This window comes from Babylonia areolata, chromosome 1 (assembly GCF_041734735.1).
Source record: "Babylonia areolata isolate BAREFJ2019XMU chromosome 1, ASM4173473v1, whole genome shotgun sequence".
In the NCBI taxonomy this organism is placed as follows: domain Eukaryota; kingdom Metazoa; phylum Mollusca; class Gastropoda; order Neogastropoda; family Buccinidae; genus Babylonia; species Babylonia areolata.
The window spans coordinates 25,228,752-25,245,008 of record NC_134876.1 but is presented as its reverse complement, the minus strand read 5'-3'; the positions used below and the strand labels follow the sequence as shown (position 1 = coordinate 25,245,008).

The window sequence follows — 16,257 nt, the reverse complement described above, 5'->3', positions numbered from 1 at the left end:
AGTCCGCACGCTTTGACACGACTTTGAAACCGAATCTCTCTCTCTCTCTCTCTCTCTCTCTCTCCTTTCCCCGGTTCACCCTCCCCTCTCTCTCTCCCTTTTCCTAGTCATTCACTCACGGTTATTTCTCTTTTCCAGTTTGTTTTTTCCCTTTTTTTGTTTATTGAAAACTTATCGTCCTGTTTTTATGTCTTTTTCATTATTTTGGTATACCACCTGTGGGATTTTTTTGTCCATTAGAAATAAAAATAATTCTTGTCTTGTATTGTCTTGCATTGTCCTGCCATGTCTTGTCATGTGTTTGTCGTGTCATGTCGTGCTTTCTACGTATCTTTCAGTTTACTATTATTTTACTGCATATACTGTCATTTGTTTATTTCGTCTAATTGCTTTCATTCATTTTCATATTATTGCACCCCCCACCCCCCCCCCCCTTTTTTTTCTTTTATTTATTTATTTATTATTTTCTTTTTAGCTTTCCCTTTTTGTGTTTGCCTCTCAAGGCCGGACCAACACGTTGTTTTAAGCAGGCGTGGTGTAGCGTGTAAATGGATGAGCATGCACGCTTTGACACACTCCTTCAAACTGAAACTGCCTGTTGTCTTGCCAGTATCAGCGCCCTGGTGGCGGGGTTCGCTACCTACTCCAGGCTGCAGTCCAGCCATGATGACGACCATGTGGACCGTCTGAACCACTTGTACACCGTCACCATCCTTGTCGCCTTTGCCATTTTTGTTGGCGGAGGACAGTATGTTGGAACACCCATCGAGTGCATTTCCGCTGTCAATACCGATGCTGCTGTCAGGTGTGTGGGGGTGGGGATAGGGGGTCGTGTGGAGAGGGCCGGAGGGGCGGGGGGAGGGTGAGGAGGGGGGGGGATGGCCGTGGTGTGTGTGTGTGTGTGTGTGTGTGCGTGCGTGTGGTGTGTGTGGGTGTGTGCGCGCATGCGCCGGCAGCTTCAAGTCAGATTATTTGTTACACCCTTCCTCCAACACGTCCCAAACCCTGCGACCCCCTTTCGTTAAAACAGTGAATGTTTTATTTAGAAAATGTCACCGCAATACAATTGCAAGGAACATGACAGGACAACGAGAACGTCTTATGCGAGGTCCTGTCGTACTGTGCATACAAACAAACGCGGAATTGATATATGACGGATGTTTCTACAGGTAGAAATTTAAACATTGCCGCATGAACTATAAACTATAGCCCCCGTTCCATCACCTGCTCTCATTCGCCGTGTCGCCCCTCAAGACTACCAAATCCGTCGCCAGAAAACGGTTTTTATACACAGGCTGATGGAAAAACCATATGTTGTTGGTGCGAATCGATTTTTTCTTTATTGTTGTATCCTTCTCTACTCACACTGAGGGTAAAAAGGAGTATAATTATTTCGCTACTGGTGTATCAGAGGTACTTGTTTTGGCAGGGACTACGTGTTTAAATAATTTATCAAGGGGGAAAAAAGCAGTCAAAGAAACCAAAGCAAAATAATAATAATTAGGGAGGAGATTGGTGAAATGAAGAACGAGTATTAGTTAGCAGTAGTGGACAAAACAAGACATGACAAGGCAAGACAAGGAGAGACGTGTCTATTTCAGGAAACGCCTTGAGGGAACTTGAAAATATTATTTACTCCATGTAACAGTTGGTTATCTGCTGTTAGTGACGCTGTTCATGTCGTTAAAGTGCAGATCATGTTACCTAGTGATTGTTTGCCTTATCATTTAAAGCCTGTGGCCAGCAGAACGCAGTACATACTGTCCCGTAAAACTCTTCTGCGCATACAAAGCCTAGTTTCTTTTTTTTCACTTTTCTGATAAATATTATATATCATTTATTCACCTCCTTTTTTTTTTCTTTTTTTTTTTTTCTCAAGGCCTGACTAAGCGCGTTGGGTTACGCTGCTGGTCAGGCATCTGCTTGGCAGATGTGGTGTAGCGTATATGGATTTGTCCGAACGCAGTGACGCCTCCTTGAGCTACTGAAACTGAAACTGAAACTGATAAATGTTCTCCTCTCCATCACACGACTCCCTTTTCGTTTCCGTTTGTCAGCTGCATTGTCCTTACTTCCTTGCTTTGTTTGCAATTCATGCTACAGTGTTTAAATTGTCTGCCTGTAGAAACATGTTACACCTTTGAAAATGCGTACAGAACGACTAGGATAATAAACATTTTGTCACTGTCCTGACCAACACATGCTACTCATGCTATTGTACTGTGACCTTTTCAAACAGAAATGCTCTTTAAACCAAATATCTGCTCGCTCACTCACTGAATACGGTAATTTGAATGCAGTTGTAAACTGGTTCACCCACAGCCTGTACAACTCCAGACTTTCCTGTGTCAGTTTTAATGAAGAAGGTGGTGATGGACTCACCGAAATGTGCGAGTGAGTTCCAACTTTGGAGTGAGTAAATGAAACTGTCTGCTGGATGAAGAATAAGTATTAGCCAGCAGTCTGAGTAAAGGAAACTGCAAGATGAAGAATAAGTATTATCAAGCAGTCTGAATAAACGAAACTGTCTGCTGGATGAAGAATAAGTATTAGCCAGCAGTCTGAGGAAAGGAAACTGTCTGCTGGATGAAGAATAAGTATTAGCCAGCAGTCTGAGTAAAAGAAACTGCAAGATGAAGAATAAGTATTATCAAGCAGTCTTGAGTAAAGGAAACTGTCTGCTGGATGAAGAATAAATAATAGTCAGCAGTCTGAGTAAAGGAAACTGCAAGATGAAGAATAAGTATTATCAAGCAGTCTGAATAAAGGAAACTAGCTGCTAGATGAAGAATAAGTATTATCCAGCAGTCTGAATAATGAAAACTGTCTGCTAGATGAAGAATAAATATTATCCAGCAGTCTGAGTAAAGGAAACTGTCTGCTAGATGAAGAATAAGTATTGCCCAGAAGTAGGGGTGAGAGGGAGAGAGAGAGAGAGAGAGAGGGAGAACTGACGTCTCACTGACGCACTGATCTCGGTGTACATGTGTATGCACACGCAGGGCCTACGCCAAGACGTACTGCTGGGTGCGGAACACGTACTACGTGCCCATGAAGCAGCAGGTGCCCGGCACAAGCTGGGAGCGCGAGCGGCGCGAGCTGAGCTACTACCAGTGGGTGCCCATCATCCTGCTCTTCATGGCGCTGCTCTTCAAGCTGCCCTGCATCTGCTGGAGGATGCTCAGCGGGGCTTCTGGGGTGGACCTGGACAGGGTGGGTCTGGGGGTGAGGGGGTGGGGGAGGTGTGGGGGCTAGATGTGTGTGTGTGTGTGTGTGTGTGTGTGTGTGTGTGTGTGTGTGTGTGTGTGTGTGTTCAGTTTTATGTAACGTCTTCACAAAATGTAATGGCAGAATAATATCACACACACGCATGTATTAACACACACACACACACACACACACACACAGGCACGCGTGCACGCGCGCGCGCACAGACATACGTGAAGGAAAAACATATCACATTATCATCACATCATCAATACATCATCAACACCCTTATCATCACATTCATAATCATTACACATATCGTCATAACACTCATTATCACATCGTTCCTCCGAAAACGGAGTATGACTGCCTATATGGCAGGGTATAAACGGCCACACACGTGAAAGCCCACTCGTGTTTACGAGTGATTGTGGGAGTCACAGCCCACGAACGAAGAGGAAGAATCATCATCACATCGTCATCGTTACATCATCAGTTCCGTCGTCACATCATCATCGTTACGTCATCAGCTCCATCGTCACATCGTCATTATTGCATCATCAGCTCCATCATCACATCATCGTCATTACACCATTATCACATCTGTCATCATCCGCATCATATTCACATCCATCATTACATCCATCATCGCGTCCTCCTCATTCTCATCATTACATCATTATGACACCCATCATAACATCGTCATTACAAGTATCATCATCACACCATCTTCACGTCTGTCGTCACATCGTCATCATCATTATTAGCATCATCACCATATCCATCATCATGTCCTCTTCATTATCATCATCACATCCATTACCACAATTATTATCACACCATCTTCATATCTGCCATCACGTCGTCCTCATTTTATCCACTACCACCACCACCACCACCACCACCATCATCATCATCATCATCATCACTTCATCATACCACCACCATCATCATCATCGCATCCATCATCACGTCATCATCATCATCATCATCATCACAATCACATCACCACCACCACCACCACCATCATCATCATCAACGTTGTCTCGTCACCACTATGATGACGTTGCACAGATCGTCAGCCTGACGCTGAAGAGTCAGCTGGGAGACGACCTGAAATACACGGAGACGGTCCAGCAGATCGCTGACTACATGGACCGCTGGCTGGACGCCCATCGCCAGTACCACTGGAACGTCATGGTCCGCATCCGTCAGAAGGTGTGGGGGGTGTCGTGGGGGTGCTGTGTGGGATGTCGGTGTTCCTTGTGTGGGGTGTTGTGTCCCTTGTGTGGGGTGTTGTGTCCCTTGTGTGGTAAGTTGTGTCCATTGTGTGTCGCTTGTGTGGTTAGTTGTGTTCCCTGTGTGTCCCAGGTGTGGGGTGTTGTATGTGGTGTTGTGTCCCTTGTGTAGTAAGTTGTGTCCCTTGTGTGTGGTGTTGTGTGTGGTAAGTTGTGTCCCTTGTGGGGAGTTGTGTCCCTTGTGTGGTAAGTTGTGTCCCTTGTGTGTGGTGTTGTGTGTGGTGTTGTGTACCTTGTGTGTGGTGTTGTATCCCTTGTGTGTGGTGTTGTGTCCCTTGTGTGGCTGTTGTGTCCCTTGTGTGGGGTGGTGTGTCCCTTGTGGGGTGTTGTGTCCCTTGTGTGGGGTGTTGTGTCTCTTGTGTGGTGTTGTGTCCCTTGTGTAGGGTGTTGTGTCCCTTGTGGGGTGTTGTGTCCCTTGTGTGGGTTGTTGTGTCCCTTCTGGGATGTTGTGTCCCTTGTGTGGGGTGTAAAGAGTCGCTTCCATGAAGTTCTTGATAGTTATGTGGCACCAGTACAAACCAACCGGTATCATCATCATTATAATCATTAGTATTAGTATTATCAAAAAGAAATATTATTGTCATCATCATGATCATTCTTCTTCTTGTTTCCCCTTCTAGCAGTAGTAGTAGTATCATTAGTATTAGTATTGGTATTCTCATTAGTAGTAGTACTAGTAGCAGTAGTATGATCAATGTTGGTGGCAGGCTGACATCTACAATTATGGAGGCAAGGTGCTGACAGACAAGCTGACAGCCCTGTTCCAGTCTATCTGGGAGAGAGGGGAGGTCCCCCAGGATTTCAAGGATGCTTCTATTGTCCGCATTTACAAGCGGAGGGGAGACAAAACATCCTGCGATAACCACCGTGGAATCTCTCTCCTCTGCATTGCCGGCAAGATCTTTGCCCGCATCATACTGAACATAGTGGTTGACCATGTCTCCAACACAGTCATCCCTGAAGCACAGTGCGGCTTCCGCTCAGGCAGGGGAACATATGACATGGTGTTTGCACCGAACATGTGACATGGTGTCTCCAACCTCCAGGTCCTAGAGAGGAGCGGCCTGCCCAGCATCAAAAGCCTGCTGATCCAGTGCCAGCTACGCTGGACAGGACACGTTGTCCGCATGACAGACAGCAGGATCCCGAATATGCTTTTGTGTGGCCAGCTGAAGGAGGGTCACCGCGAACTTGGAAGACCCTGTGAGCGCTTCAAGGACACCTTGAAGACAAACCTCAAAGCCTGTGACATAGACATTGCTTCCTGGGAAACTGATGCCCTTGACCGCTGTCGCTGGAGGATGCTGTGCTCTAGTGGCATAACGACGTTTGAAAACAAGAGAATGCTGGCCATTAAGGAGAAGCGTGAGCAAAGGAAGCAGGGCTCAACTTCTGGAGACGTTTTCCCTTGCAACACCAGTGGGAAGTGCTGCGCATCCAGAATCGGCCTCTTCTCCCATATGAGGACACACACCGACAAATAAGCCTGCCTGCCTACTCATCCGTCAGACCGACGGGACACTGCATCATCAATATCACCAATGTTGGTGGCAGATCTCCGAGCTGTGTTTTTTGTTTGCTGGGTAACCACGTGGCTAAGTACGAGCAACAGAATAACCATTGTTATCGTCACCTTGTGTGTGTTCATTGCCCCCCCCCCCCCCCCCCCCCCGGCCCCCCCCCCTATTCCTTATGACCCAGATACACTTAGTAATAAAGATCTATTCTGTTCTGTTCTGTTCTACTCCAGTCTATTCCATTTCATTCTTGTCTAGTCTAGTCTAGTTTAGTCCAGTCTAGTCTATTCCATTCCATTCCGGTCTAGTCTAGTATAGTCTATTTCATTCCATTCTAGTCTAGTCTATTCCACTCCAGTTCTAGTCTGTTCCGTTCTATTCCATTCTAGTCTATTCCATTCCATTCCATTCCATTGTAGTCTAGTCTATTCCATTCTAGTCTAGTCCAGTCTAGTCTATTCTATTTCATTCTAGTCTAGTCTGGTATAGTCTACTTCAGGCGTGGGCTGCAACTCCCATGTTCACTCGTATGTACTCGTACACAAGTGGGCTTTTACGTGTATGACCGTTTTTACCCCACCATATAGGCAGCCATACTCCGTTTTCGGGGATTCTGTTATAGTCTATTCCATTCCATTCTAGTCTAGTCTATTCCATTCTAGTCTAGTCTATTCCATCCCATTCAGTTCCTATTCTGTCCTGCTGCTGTGGGCAGATCTCCAAGCTGTGCTGCTTCTGTTTCGGGAAGCGTCACGGCAGCTACCTGTCGGGTCTGTACCTGGTGGTGAAGCTGGGCTACTGTGTGAACGTGGTGTGTCAGTTCTTCCTGCTCAGCCACTTCATGGGCGGCTGGTTCAACATCTTCGGCCTGGAGATCCTCACCGGCCGCTACAAGGACCGCCAGTGGCGGGAGTCTCCCTACTTCCCCAAGGTGGGTGAGGGTGTGTGGGGGTGGGTGACTGGGTGGGTGAGGGTGCGAGAGAGAGAGAGAGAGAGAGAGAGAGAGAGAGAGTGTGTGTGTGTGTGTTGGCGGGGCTTGGGGAGGTGGCTTTGGTGATTGTCTTGTGTTTCTTTTCAGACTTAGGATTTGGTGATTGCCTTGTGTTGATTGTCTTGTGTTTCTTTTCAGACTTAGGATTTGGTGATTGCCTTGTGTTTCTTTTTACTTACTACTGTGACGGTGTGTATGTGGGGTTGGTGAAGGGTGGGTGTGGAGGCTTTGGGGGTAGGGTGGGAAGGGGTGGGGTGGGGATGTGGCCGGCTGGGGGGTTGGGGGGGGGGGGGGTGGCTTAGGTGGTTGGCTTGTATTTCTTTCCACAAACTTAACTTCCGCGACGTCAGTGTCGTTTTTAGCTGTGGTGGGTATGGTGTGGTGTGGTGTGTGTGTGATGGGGGGGGGAGGGAGGAGGTAGGGGGTGTTGTGGGTGGTGTATGTGTGTGTGTGTTGTGTTTTGTTGTGTATCATTCTATACGCTTTAATACCTCAGTGGAACTGAAACAGAAGACTGACCACCTCACCGTCAACCAGACCCGATAGACACGGAAGCTCTTTATTTTAATCGGGAAGGTCTCGAGCAGTACTGTACCATCTTTGAGCAGATTGTCCCAGAGCAATTTTGCCCAGTGTCAGTTTCAGTTTCAAGTAGGCATCAAAGCGTGGGGACCGTAGATCCATATATGCTACACCACTTCTGCTAAAAAAAAAAAAAAAAGAAAAAAAAGCAGTTGCGTGAACTAAGCACTAACCCAGTGTGTGGTAGTCAGGGTCTTGGGAATCTACCAGGGGTATGTTTAAAATATTTGGTCAAAATGAAATAAGACAAATAAACAACACAAATATATAAGTAAATTGCACAGAAATTCAATACAGTACAATATGCACACACACACACACACACACACACACACACACACACACACACTATAACACTTATAGTGAATAGACGTTAAACCGAAGATAACACACACACACACACACACACACACACACACACACACTATAACACTTATAGTGAATAGACGTTAAACCGAAGATCACACACACACACACACACACACACACACACACACTCGCCAGTATTTTCACCCCTCCACTAGACCTTGATGGGTGGTCTTGGCGCTATTAATATAGATAAGACAATGAACCGAGGTCCCGTGTGTGGCATGCACACTTAGCGCATGTTTTTAAAAAAAGGGACCCATGGCAGCGTAAGCGTCTTAACCATTCTGCCATTTTACTCCTTCTGGCACACACACACACACACACACACACACATACACATACACACACACACACATTCACACACACAAACACACCAGGCCCACTCTCCACACACACAGTCCTTGAACAATAATTATTTGCAATCTCCAGAAAACACGGAGCCACGGGTTGCAGTGGTCGATCGGTCGAAGGGACGTAACCTTAGGTGAAAATAGTAATTGCACGGTGAGCTCCCCTGCTTCTCGCCATACACAACACGTGAACACTCTGTAAGCCTCTGGCCATGCCAACACGTGAACACTGTAAGCCTCTGACAATATCAACACGTGAACACTGTAAGCCTCTGGCCATGCCAACGCGTGAAACTTCTGTTAGCCTCTGGCCATGCCAACACGTGAACACTCTGTAAGCCTCTGGCCATGCCAACACGTGAACAGTCTGTAAGCCTCTGGCCATGCCAACACGTGAACACTCTGTAAGCCTCTGGCCATGCCAACACGTGAACACTCTGTAAGCCTCTGGCCATACCAACACGTGAACACTGTAAGCCTCTGGCCATACCAACACGTGAACATTGTGTAAGCCTCTGGCCATGCCAACACGTGAACACTCTGTAAGCCTCTGGCCATACCAACACGTGAACACTCTGTAAGCCTCTGGCCATACCAACACGTGAACATTGTGTAAGCCTCTGGCCATGCCAGCACGTGAACACTCTGGTGTCTGTCGTGCAGTCTTCGTCATCCGGTATGGATTAGCCCCTGTGCATGACAAGTCATCATCATGCCTGTCATCATCGTAAACTTTACGATGTACAGCAGCGAATTACTCTTCAGTCACAACAAATTTCTGTCTGTGAAATACAAGTTGTTGTTCTCCGTACAGTGAATGTATCGCTGTAATCCCTGTGGCCGCTGTTTGTGTGTGTGTGTGTGTGTGTGTGTGTGTGTGTGTGTGTGTGTGAGAGAGAGAGAGAGAGAGAGTTTTCATGTATATGTGGTACGCCGTCATGTTTTCTGCATAATTTTGACCATTCCGCTACCGGTGGGTTCTTTGACGTGTGCTGGGTGCATTCTGCTCACAGGGCCTCAGGTTTATTGTCTCATCTGAAGAACTGGCAACCAGACCATCGCCAAGATGTAGGGGAGGGACCATGCTCTCTCCCTCTGATACTTCAACATTAGATTAATCCCCAGTCTTATTCCTTTTATTTTTTACACACACACACACACACACACACACACACAGAGATAGAGAGAGAGAGAAAGAGATTCTTTTATCTTTTTAGTCATCTATTTTTTTTAGGTAAGCATTTTACAGAGATTGGGCAGGTGGAGAGCATGCAGTGGTTACATTTCGACGTTGAAAAGTTGAAAAAAAGAAAGCTGCTTTTGTATCATTCCCATCCTCCAACCGTTTCGTGTCATTGCAATGAGGCTGGTCCCTTTTCTCCAAGGAGCTATATATATCAAGATTGAGAACTTTCGATTAATCCCAGCTTTTGAACTCAATACGATATCCCAGTTGCCTCAGGAATTATCAGGCAAAACATATAGGCTGGTAATGTCAAAAGAGATAAAAACAAAACAAAAGGAAACTGTGTGTGCAATATTTTGGTCTTTGTTTTATTCTGGGGGGTACCCGAAAACTGATCAGAAGAACATTGAACTTTCAGGAAACTCAGTAGCAGAATCACCAAATCAATAGTTAACCGCATGTTGAAAGTGTTAACAAGAAATGTTAACAGGTAACTGTCATAGTCCCATGTTTTTATTTTTATTATTTATTTATTCATTTATGTATTTATTTGTATTTTGTATTTGTGTTTCTTTTCATCACAACAGATTTCTCTGTGTGAAATTCGGGCTGCTCTCCCTCAAGGAGAGCACGTCGCTATACTACAGCGCCACCCATTTTTGACTCACTTGTGTAAACAAAGTGAGTCTATGTTTTAACCCGGTGTTCAGTTGTCTCTGTGTGTGTGTGTGTGTGTGTGTGTGTGTGTGTCCGTGGTAAACTTTAACATTGCCATTTTCTCTGCAAATACTTTGTCAGTTGACACCAAGTTAGGCAAAAAAATAGGAAAAATTCAGTTCTTTCCAGTCATCTTGTTTAAAACAATATTGCACCTCTGGGATGGGCACAAAAAAATAAAAAAAAGAAGCCAAATTATATGCAAACTGCATTTACTGTTATATTTATATTTTTTTATTCTCTAAACTTGGCACTTTGATCTGATATTCTGACCCAACAACAAGAGCAGTCATTATTATCATTTTTTGTTCAAACAGGAACTTCTTTTGCTAAGCATGGAAGTTTTATTTATTTTGCAAACGTTTTGGTGCAGATAGTAAAAAAGGGAAATTAATCTGTAATTAATGCTAGGGGACTTAATTTGCTTTAAACTGATCTTTCTCATCTTAAACATTACATTTTGAAATTATACACAATGCATAAAAAGCTTGTGTGTTTTACTCTCAGTGTACAGGGCTTTCACTATGTTCATTCGCTCAAGTGGTCTTTTTCGGAAAATACTAAAATCAATACGACGAGTGGACTTTATAGATCTATTAGCTGAACCCTGAAGGTCATGGGCAAAAATCAGTTGCGTACACATATTTATACACATTCAAAGCGCGTGGTCATATTCTTCGCGAACGCGAACGACGCCATTTTGTTTCAAGTTGTTGACCTGCCTATTCAATGGACAATACACGATAACATGTGATGGAAAGTTGGAGAAGGAGACCGTTAAATATTTATTCAGAGAAAGATTTGTGAACGCCTCATCACTTACTGGATTATGCCCCAAACTGCCATAAAAATATCCACAGAATCAGTCGGAATTCACAGTTAAAAATAATAAACCATGAGAGTTAATACCCTTGAATTGATGAAACGTAAAAATTTCCAGTCTGGACTTTTCTCAAAATGAAGTCCTTTTCACTTCATAAGACGTTAAGAAGTATTTGTACTTGGCTCTACGTGTTATTAGTTTAACAAAATACTCAATTTTCATATCTACTTTAAAACTATAAAACTAGAATGAACATAAAAGAGAAATTGAATCGACCGTGTCAACCAGGTGTAACTAACTGAAACTTGTACATCTAGATCCAGAGAAAACGGCTAAATGTTGCAGTGTGATTGCGGCGATAGCCACGTCACCTTTACCGCGGACTTAAAAAAAATTGTAATTGCCCTTAAAGATTTTTTGAATGCCCAAGATACACCAGAATAATATGATTTAAACAGCGTTCTCACCGCCACGAATACCGCAATCGATTTATCACCCTTTAAAAAAGCATGTTTAAATATTATGTTTTTGAACGTCAGTTAAGGAGCCACGATAGTGTAATGGGTAAGACAGTTTCTTCTCACCCGAACACGCGGAGTTCGAATCTGCCGTTTGGACTTTTTTTTTCTTTTTCATTTAACCCGAAACTTTATAATAACAAATACAGAACACATTTTAACGATTAGATTTTAAAAAAAAGCGTATCACAAGTGAGTCTTTAAGGCCTTGCCTCTCTTGTTTTTGTATCTTTTCCTGCGTGCAGTTTTATTTGTTTTTCCTATCGAAGTGGATTTTTCTACAGAATTTTGCCAGGAACAACCCTTTTGTTGCCGTGCCGTGGTTCTTTTACGTGCGCTAAGTGCATGCTGCACACGGGACCTCGGTTTATTGTCTCATCTGATTGACTAGCGTCCAGACCACCTCTCAAGGTCTAGTGGAGGGGGAGAAAATATCGGCGGCTGAGCCTTGATTCGAACCAGCGCGCTCAAATTATCTCGCTTCCTAGACGGACGCGTTACCTCTAGGCCATCACTCCACTATTTATTGATTTGTTTAACCATTTATTTGTTTATTAATTCATTTATTTATCTATGCTGCTGGTCAGGCATCTGCCTAGCAGATGTGCTTTAGCGTACATAGATTTGTTCGATGCAGTGACGGCTCTTTGAGAAACTCAAACTCCTCTCTTCTGCAGGTGCCACTTGGAGATCCGGCAGAAGAACAATACAGTGCATTACGATGCCATGCCATGCCATGCCATGCAATGCCATGCAGTACAATACAGGACAATACGATGCCATGCCATGCCATGCAATGCCATGCAGTACAATACAGGACAATACGATGCCATGCCATGCAGTACAATACAATACAATACAATACGATGCCAAACCATGAAGTACAATACAATACGATGCCATGTCATGCAGTACAATACAATACAATACAATACGATGCCATGTCATGCAGTACAATACAATACAATACGATACCATGCCATGCAGTACAATACAGGACAATACGATGCTATGTCATGCAGTACAATACAATACAATACGATGCCATGCCATGCAGTACAATACAATACGATGCCATGCAATGCAGTACAATACGATGCCATGTCATGCAGTACAATACAATACGATGCCATGCCATGCAGTACAATACAGGACAATACGATGCCAGTCATGCAGTACAATACAGGACAATACGATGCCATGTCATGCAGTACAGTAAATACAATACAATACGATGCCATGTCATGCAGTACAGTACAATACAATACGATGCCATGTCATGCAGTACAATACAATACAATACGATGCCATGTCATGCAGTACAATACAATACAATACGATGCCATGTCATGCAGTACAGTACAGGACAATGCGATGCCATGTCATGCAGTACAATACACTATAATACGATGCCATGCCATACAGTACAATACGATACAATACGATGCCAAGCCATGAAGTACAATACAGGACAATACGATGCCATTGCCATACAGTACAATACAGTATAATACAATACGATGCCAAGCCATGAAATACAATACAGGACAATACGATGCCAAGCCATGAAGTACAATAGAAGACAATACGATGCCATGCCATGAAGTACAATAAATAAAATACGATGCCATGCCATGCAGTACAATACAATACAATACAATACGATGCCAAGCCATGCAGTACAATACAATACAATACGATGCCAAGCCATGAAGTACAATATAATACAATACGATGCCAAGCCATGAAGTACAATACAGAACAATACGATACCAAGCCATGAAGTACAATACAGGACAATACGATGCCAAGCCATGCAGTGCAATACAGGACAATACGATGCCAAGCCATGAAGTACAATACAGGACAATACGATGCCAAGCCATGCAGTGCAATGCAGTACACACCGCACCGTACTCTACTCTACTCTACTCTACTCTACTATACGACTTCTGTCTGTTCCTGTCCTCTCCACTGCAGGTGACTGTGCGACCTGGAGATCCGGCAGATGAACAGCACAGCACAGCACAGCACAGCACAGCACAACACTGTTTCTGTCTGTTCCTGTCCTGCACTGCAGGTGACTGTGTGACCTGGAGATCCGGCAGATGAACAGCACAGCACAGCACAGCACAGCACTGTTTCTGTCTGTTCCTGTCCTGCACTGCAGGTGACTCTGTGTGACCTGGAGATCCGGCAGATGAACAGCACAGCACAGCACAGCACAGCACAGCACAGCACAGCACAGCACAACACAACACTGTTTCTGACTGTTCCTGTCCTCTGCACTGCAGGTGACTCTGTGTGACCTGGAGATCCGGCAGATGAACAGCACAGCACAGCACAACACAACACTGTTTCTGTCTGTTCCTGTCCTCTGCACTGCAGGTGACTCTGTGTGACCTGGAGATCCGGCAGATGAACAGCACCACACAGCACAGCACAGCACAGCACAGCACAGCACAGCACAGCACAGCACAGCACAACACTGTTTCTGTCTGTTCCTGTCCTCTGCACTGCAGGTGACTCTGTGTGACCTGGAGATCCGGCAGATGAACAGCACAGCACAGCACAGCACAGCACAGCACAGCACAGCACAGCACAACACTGTTTCTGTCTGTTCCTGTTCTCTGCACTGCAGGTGACTCTGTGTGACCTGGAGATCCGGCAGATGAACAACGTGCACAAGTGGACGTTCCAGTGCACCCTGCCCATCAACCTGTTCAACGAGCAGATCTTCAGCTTCCTGTGGTTCTGGTTCATCTTCGTGGCCACACTCACCATGGCCAGCTTCCTGCTCTGGGTTCTCCGGGCTCTCTTCAGGAACACCAGGGCTGGCTACGTACGCAAGTTTCTCAAGGTGGCTGTGCTGTGCTGTGGTTGTGAGGTTTTTTGTTTGTTTATCAGTTTTTGCGTGTGTGGGAGTGCGGTGTGTGTGTGTGTGTGTGTGTGTGTGTGTGTGTGTGTGGTGGGATGGGGGCGAGGAGGTGCGGAGGGTGGGGGTGGGCAGGAGTGTTGTCGTGCATGGGTTTTTTTGTTTTTTTTAGTGTGTACTTTAGTTTAACGTTTATCCACATATTATTTTATACAATTAAAAAGAAAAAGAAAAAAAAGATCCATGTACAAAGGAGCAAGGAACCTGAAACAATGTTAACTGTACACTGAATCAGTATCAAATGTCCAACTGGACTGCGAAGCAAACTTTCAGCAATTTTTTAACAGTTCGAAATTATCAACATCTTTAAGCGATCCCGATAAGCGGGGTGAAAAAGGGCTTCACTGAAGCCACGCACGTGATATTGCGTACACACACACACGAGGTGCGTACACACACACACGTTGGGTAAGTTGGGGTGCTACTGTCTTCCTGTCGTCATTATATTTCAGCAATTGACCTTCTACCTCCCTTTCACTATAATTATTCTATTTTCTCTTCATTTTCCACTTTATCGTCATATGTGGAGTGATGGCCTGGAGGTAACGCGTCCGCATTGGAAGCGAGAGAATCTGAGCGCGCTGGTTCGAATCACGGCTCAGCCGCCGATATTTTCTTCTCCTCCATTAGACCTTGAGTGGTGGTCTGAACGCTAGTCATTCGGATGAGACGATAAACCGAGGTCCCGTGTGCAGCATACACTTAGCGCACGTAAAAGAACCACGGCACGGCAACAAAAGGGTTGTTCCTGGCAAAATTCTGTAGAAAAATCCACTTCGATAGGAAAAACTAATAATACTGCACGCAGGAAAATTTTTTTTAAAAAGAAAAAAAAGGGGGTAGTGCTGTAGTGTAGCGACGTGAGAGCAGCCCGAATTTCACACGGGGAAATCTGTTGTGATAAAAAGAAATTCAAATACAAATATTCTCGAATAGGCCTGTCAGGGCACAACCGACGATGCGCCAGAAATGTCACCCTGACCACAACTTCATAGTCTCCTCAGACGGAAGGTTGCCTAGTGTTATATTCAAATGTGTTGAATTATTGTTTGTTTAATTACTGTAAATCATTGCATGCTCATGGTTGACACAAACCTATGGTGGGCTCTCAAGGCCTGATCAGAATACCAAAGATCAGGCATCCGCTCTTTTTTTTTTTTTTAATTTGTATTTTTAGTTCAATTTTAACAGTTTCAATGCACATGTGTTGTGGCGTGTATAAATCAGTCCGCGCGCATCTTGGAACGAAAACCTCACCTTCCCGTGTGGGGACCTTCCCGTTTGAAGGGACATAACTGCTGCAGCTTTTCTTTCAGCGCTCAGTGCAGTCACATCCCTTGGTAAACGCTCGTTTGCTCTGTCATGATCATTCATTGTCATGTGGCGTTCTTTTTCTGACTCCAAAGAGTTAACGGAAATACACCTGTTGTCGTCCTCTGCTCTATTTAGGAAGTTAACCCCTGGTTTGAATCAGGCTGGTCGCGCACACCAAGCTGGAGTTCATTCCCTCCTGGGTCTGCGCACGTGTGCAGCTGATCACTGATGTGTGTTACGCGCGCATGCATGCTTGTGTGTCTTAGGTCATGTAGCTCCTGGACACACGACGTCAGCCCTCACTCCCCCCCCCTCCCCCTGTCCTCCCTCTGCACACTGCAGACAGTTGTATGTTTTGTACAGAACCTGCAGCAGTTGTCTAGACAGAGTGCTGTGTAAGTATCCATAATTATTATTTTATTGTTGTCACCATTATCATCCTTTGTTTCA

At 44.9% G+C, this 16,257-nt stretch overlaps 1 protein-coding gene across 1 annotated transcript in view; it reads left to right on the top strand.

Moving 5' to 3' along the window:
- Positions 1-548: 548 nt before the first annotated feature.
- LOC143292825 (innexin unc-9-like) overlaps positions 549-16,257 on the top strand; it is a 16,989-nt gene continuing 1,280 nt past the window's right edge. The window contains exons 1-5 of the mRNA XM_076603862.1: positions 549-805; positions 3,003-3,213; positions 4,282-4,425; positions 6,738-6,953; positions 14,200-14,418. Coding sequence (XP_076459977.1) covers positions 549-805; positions 3,003-3,213; positions 4,282-4,425; positions 6,738-6,953; positions 14,200-14,418 — 1,047 coding nt within the window. The remainder of the gene's footprint in view (positions 806-3,002; positions 3,214-4,281; positions 4,426-6,737; positions 6,954-14,199; positions 14,419-16,257) is intronic.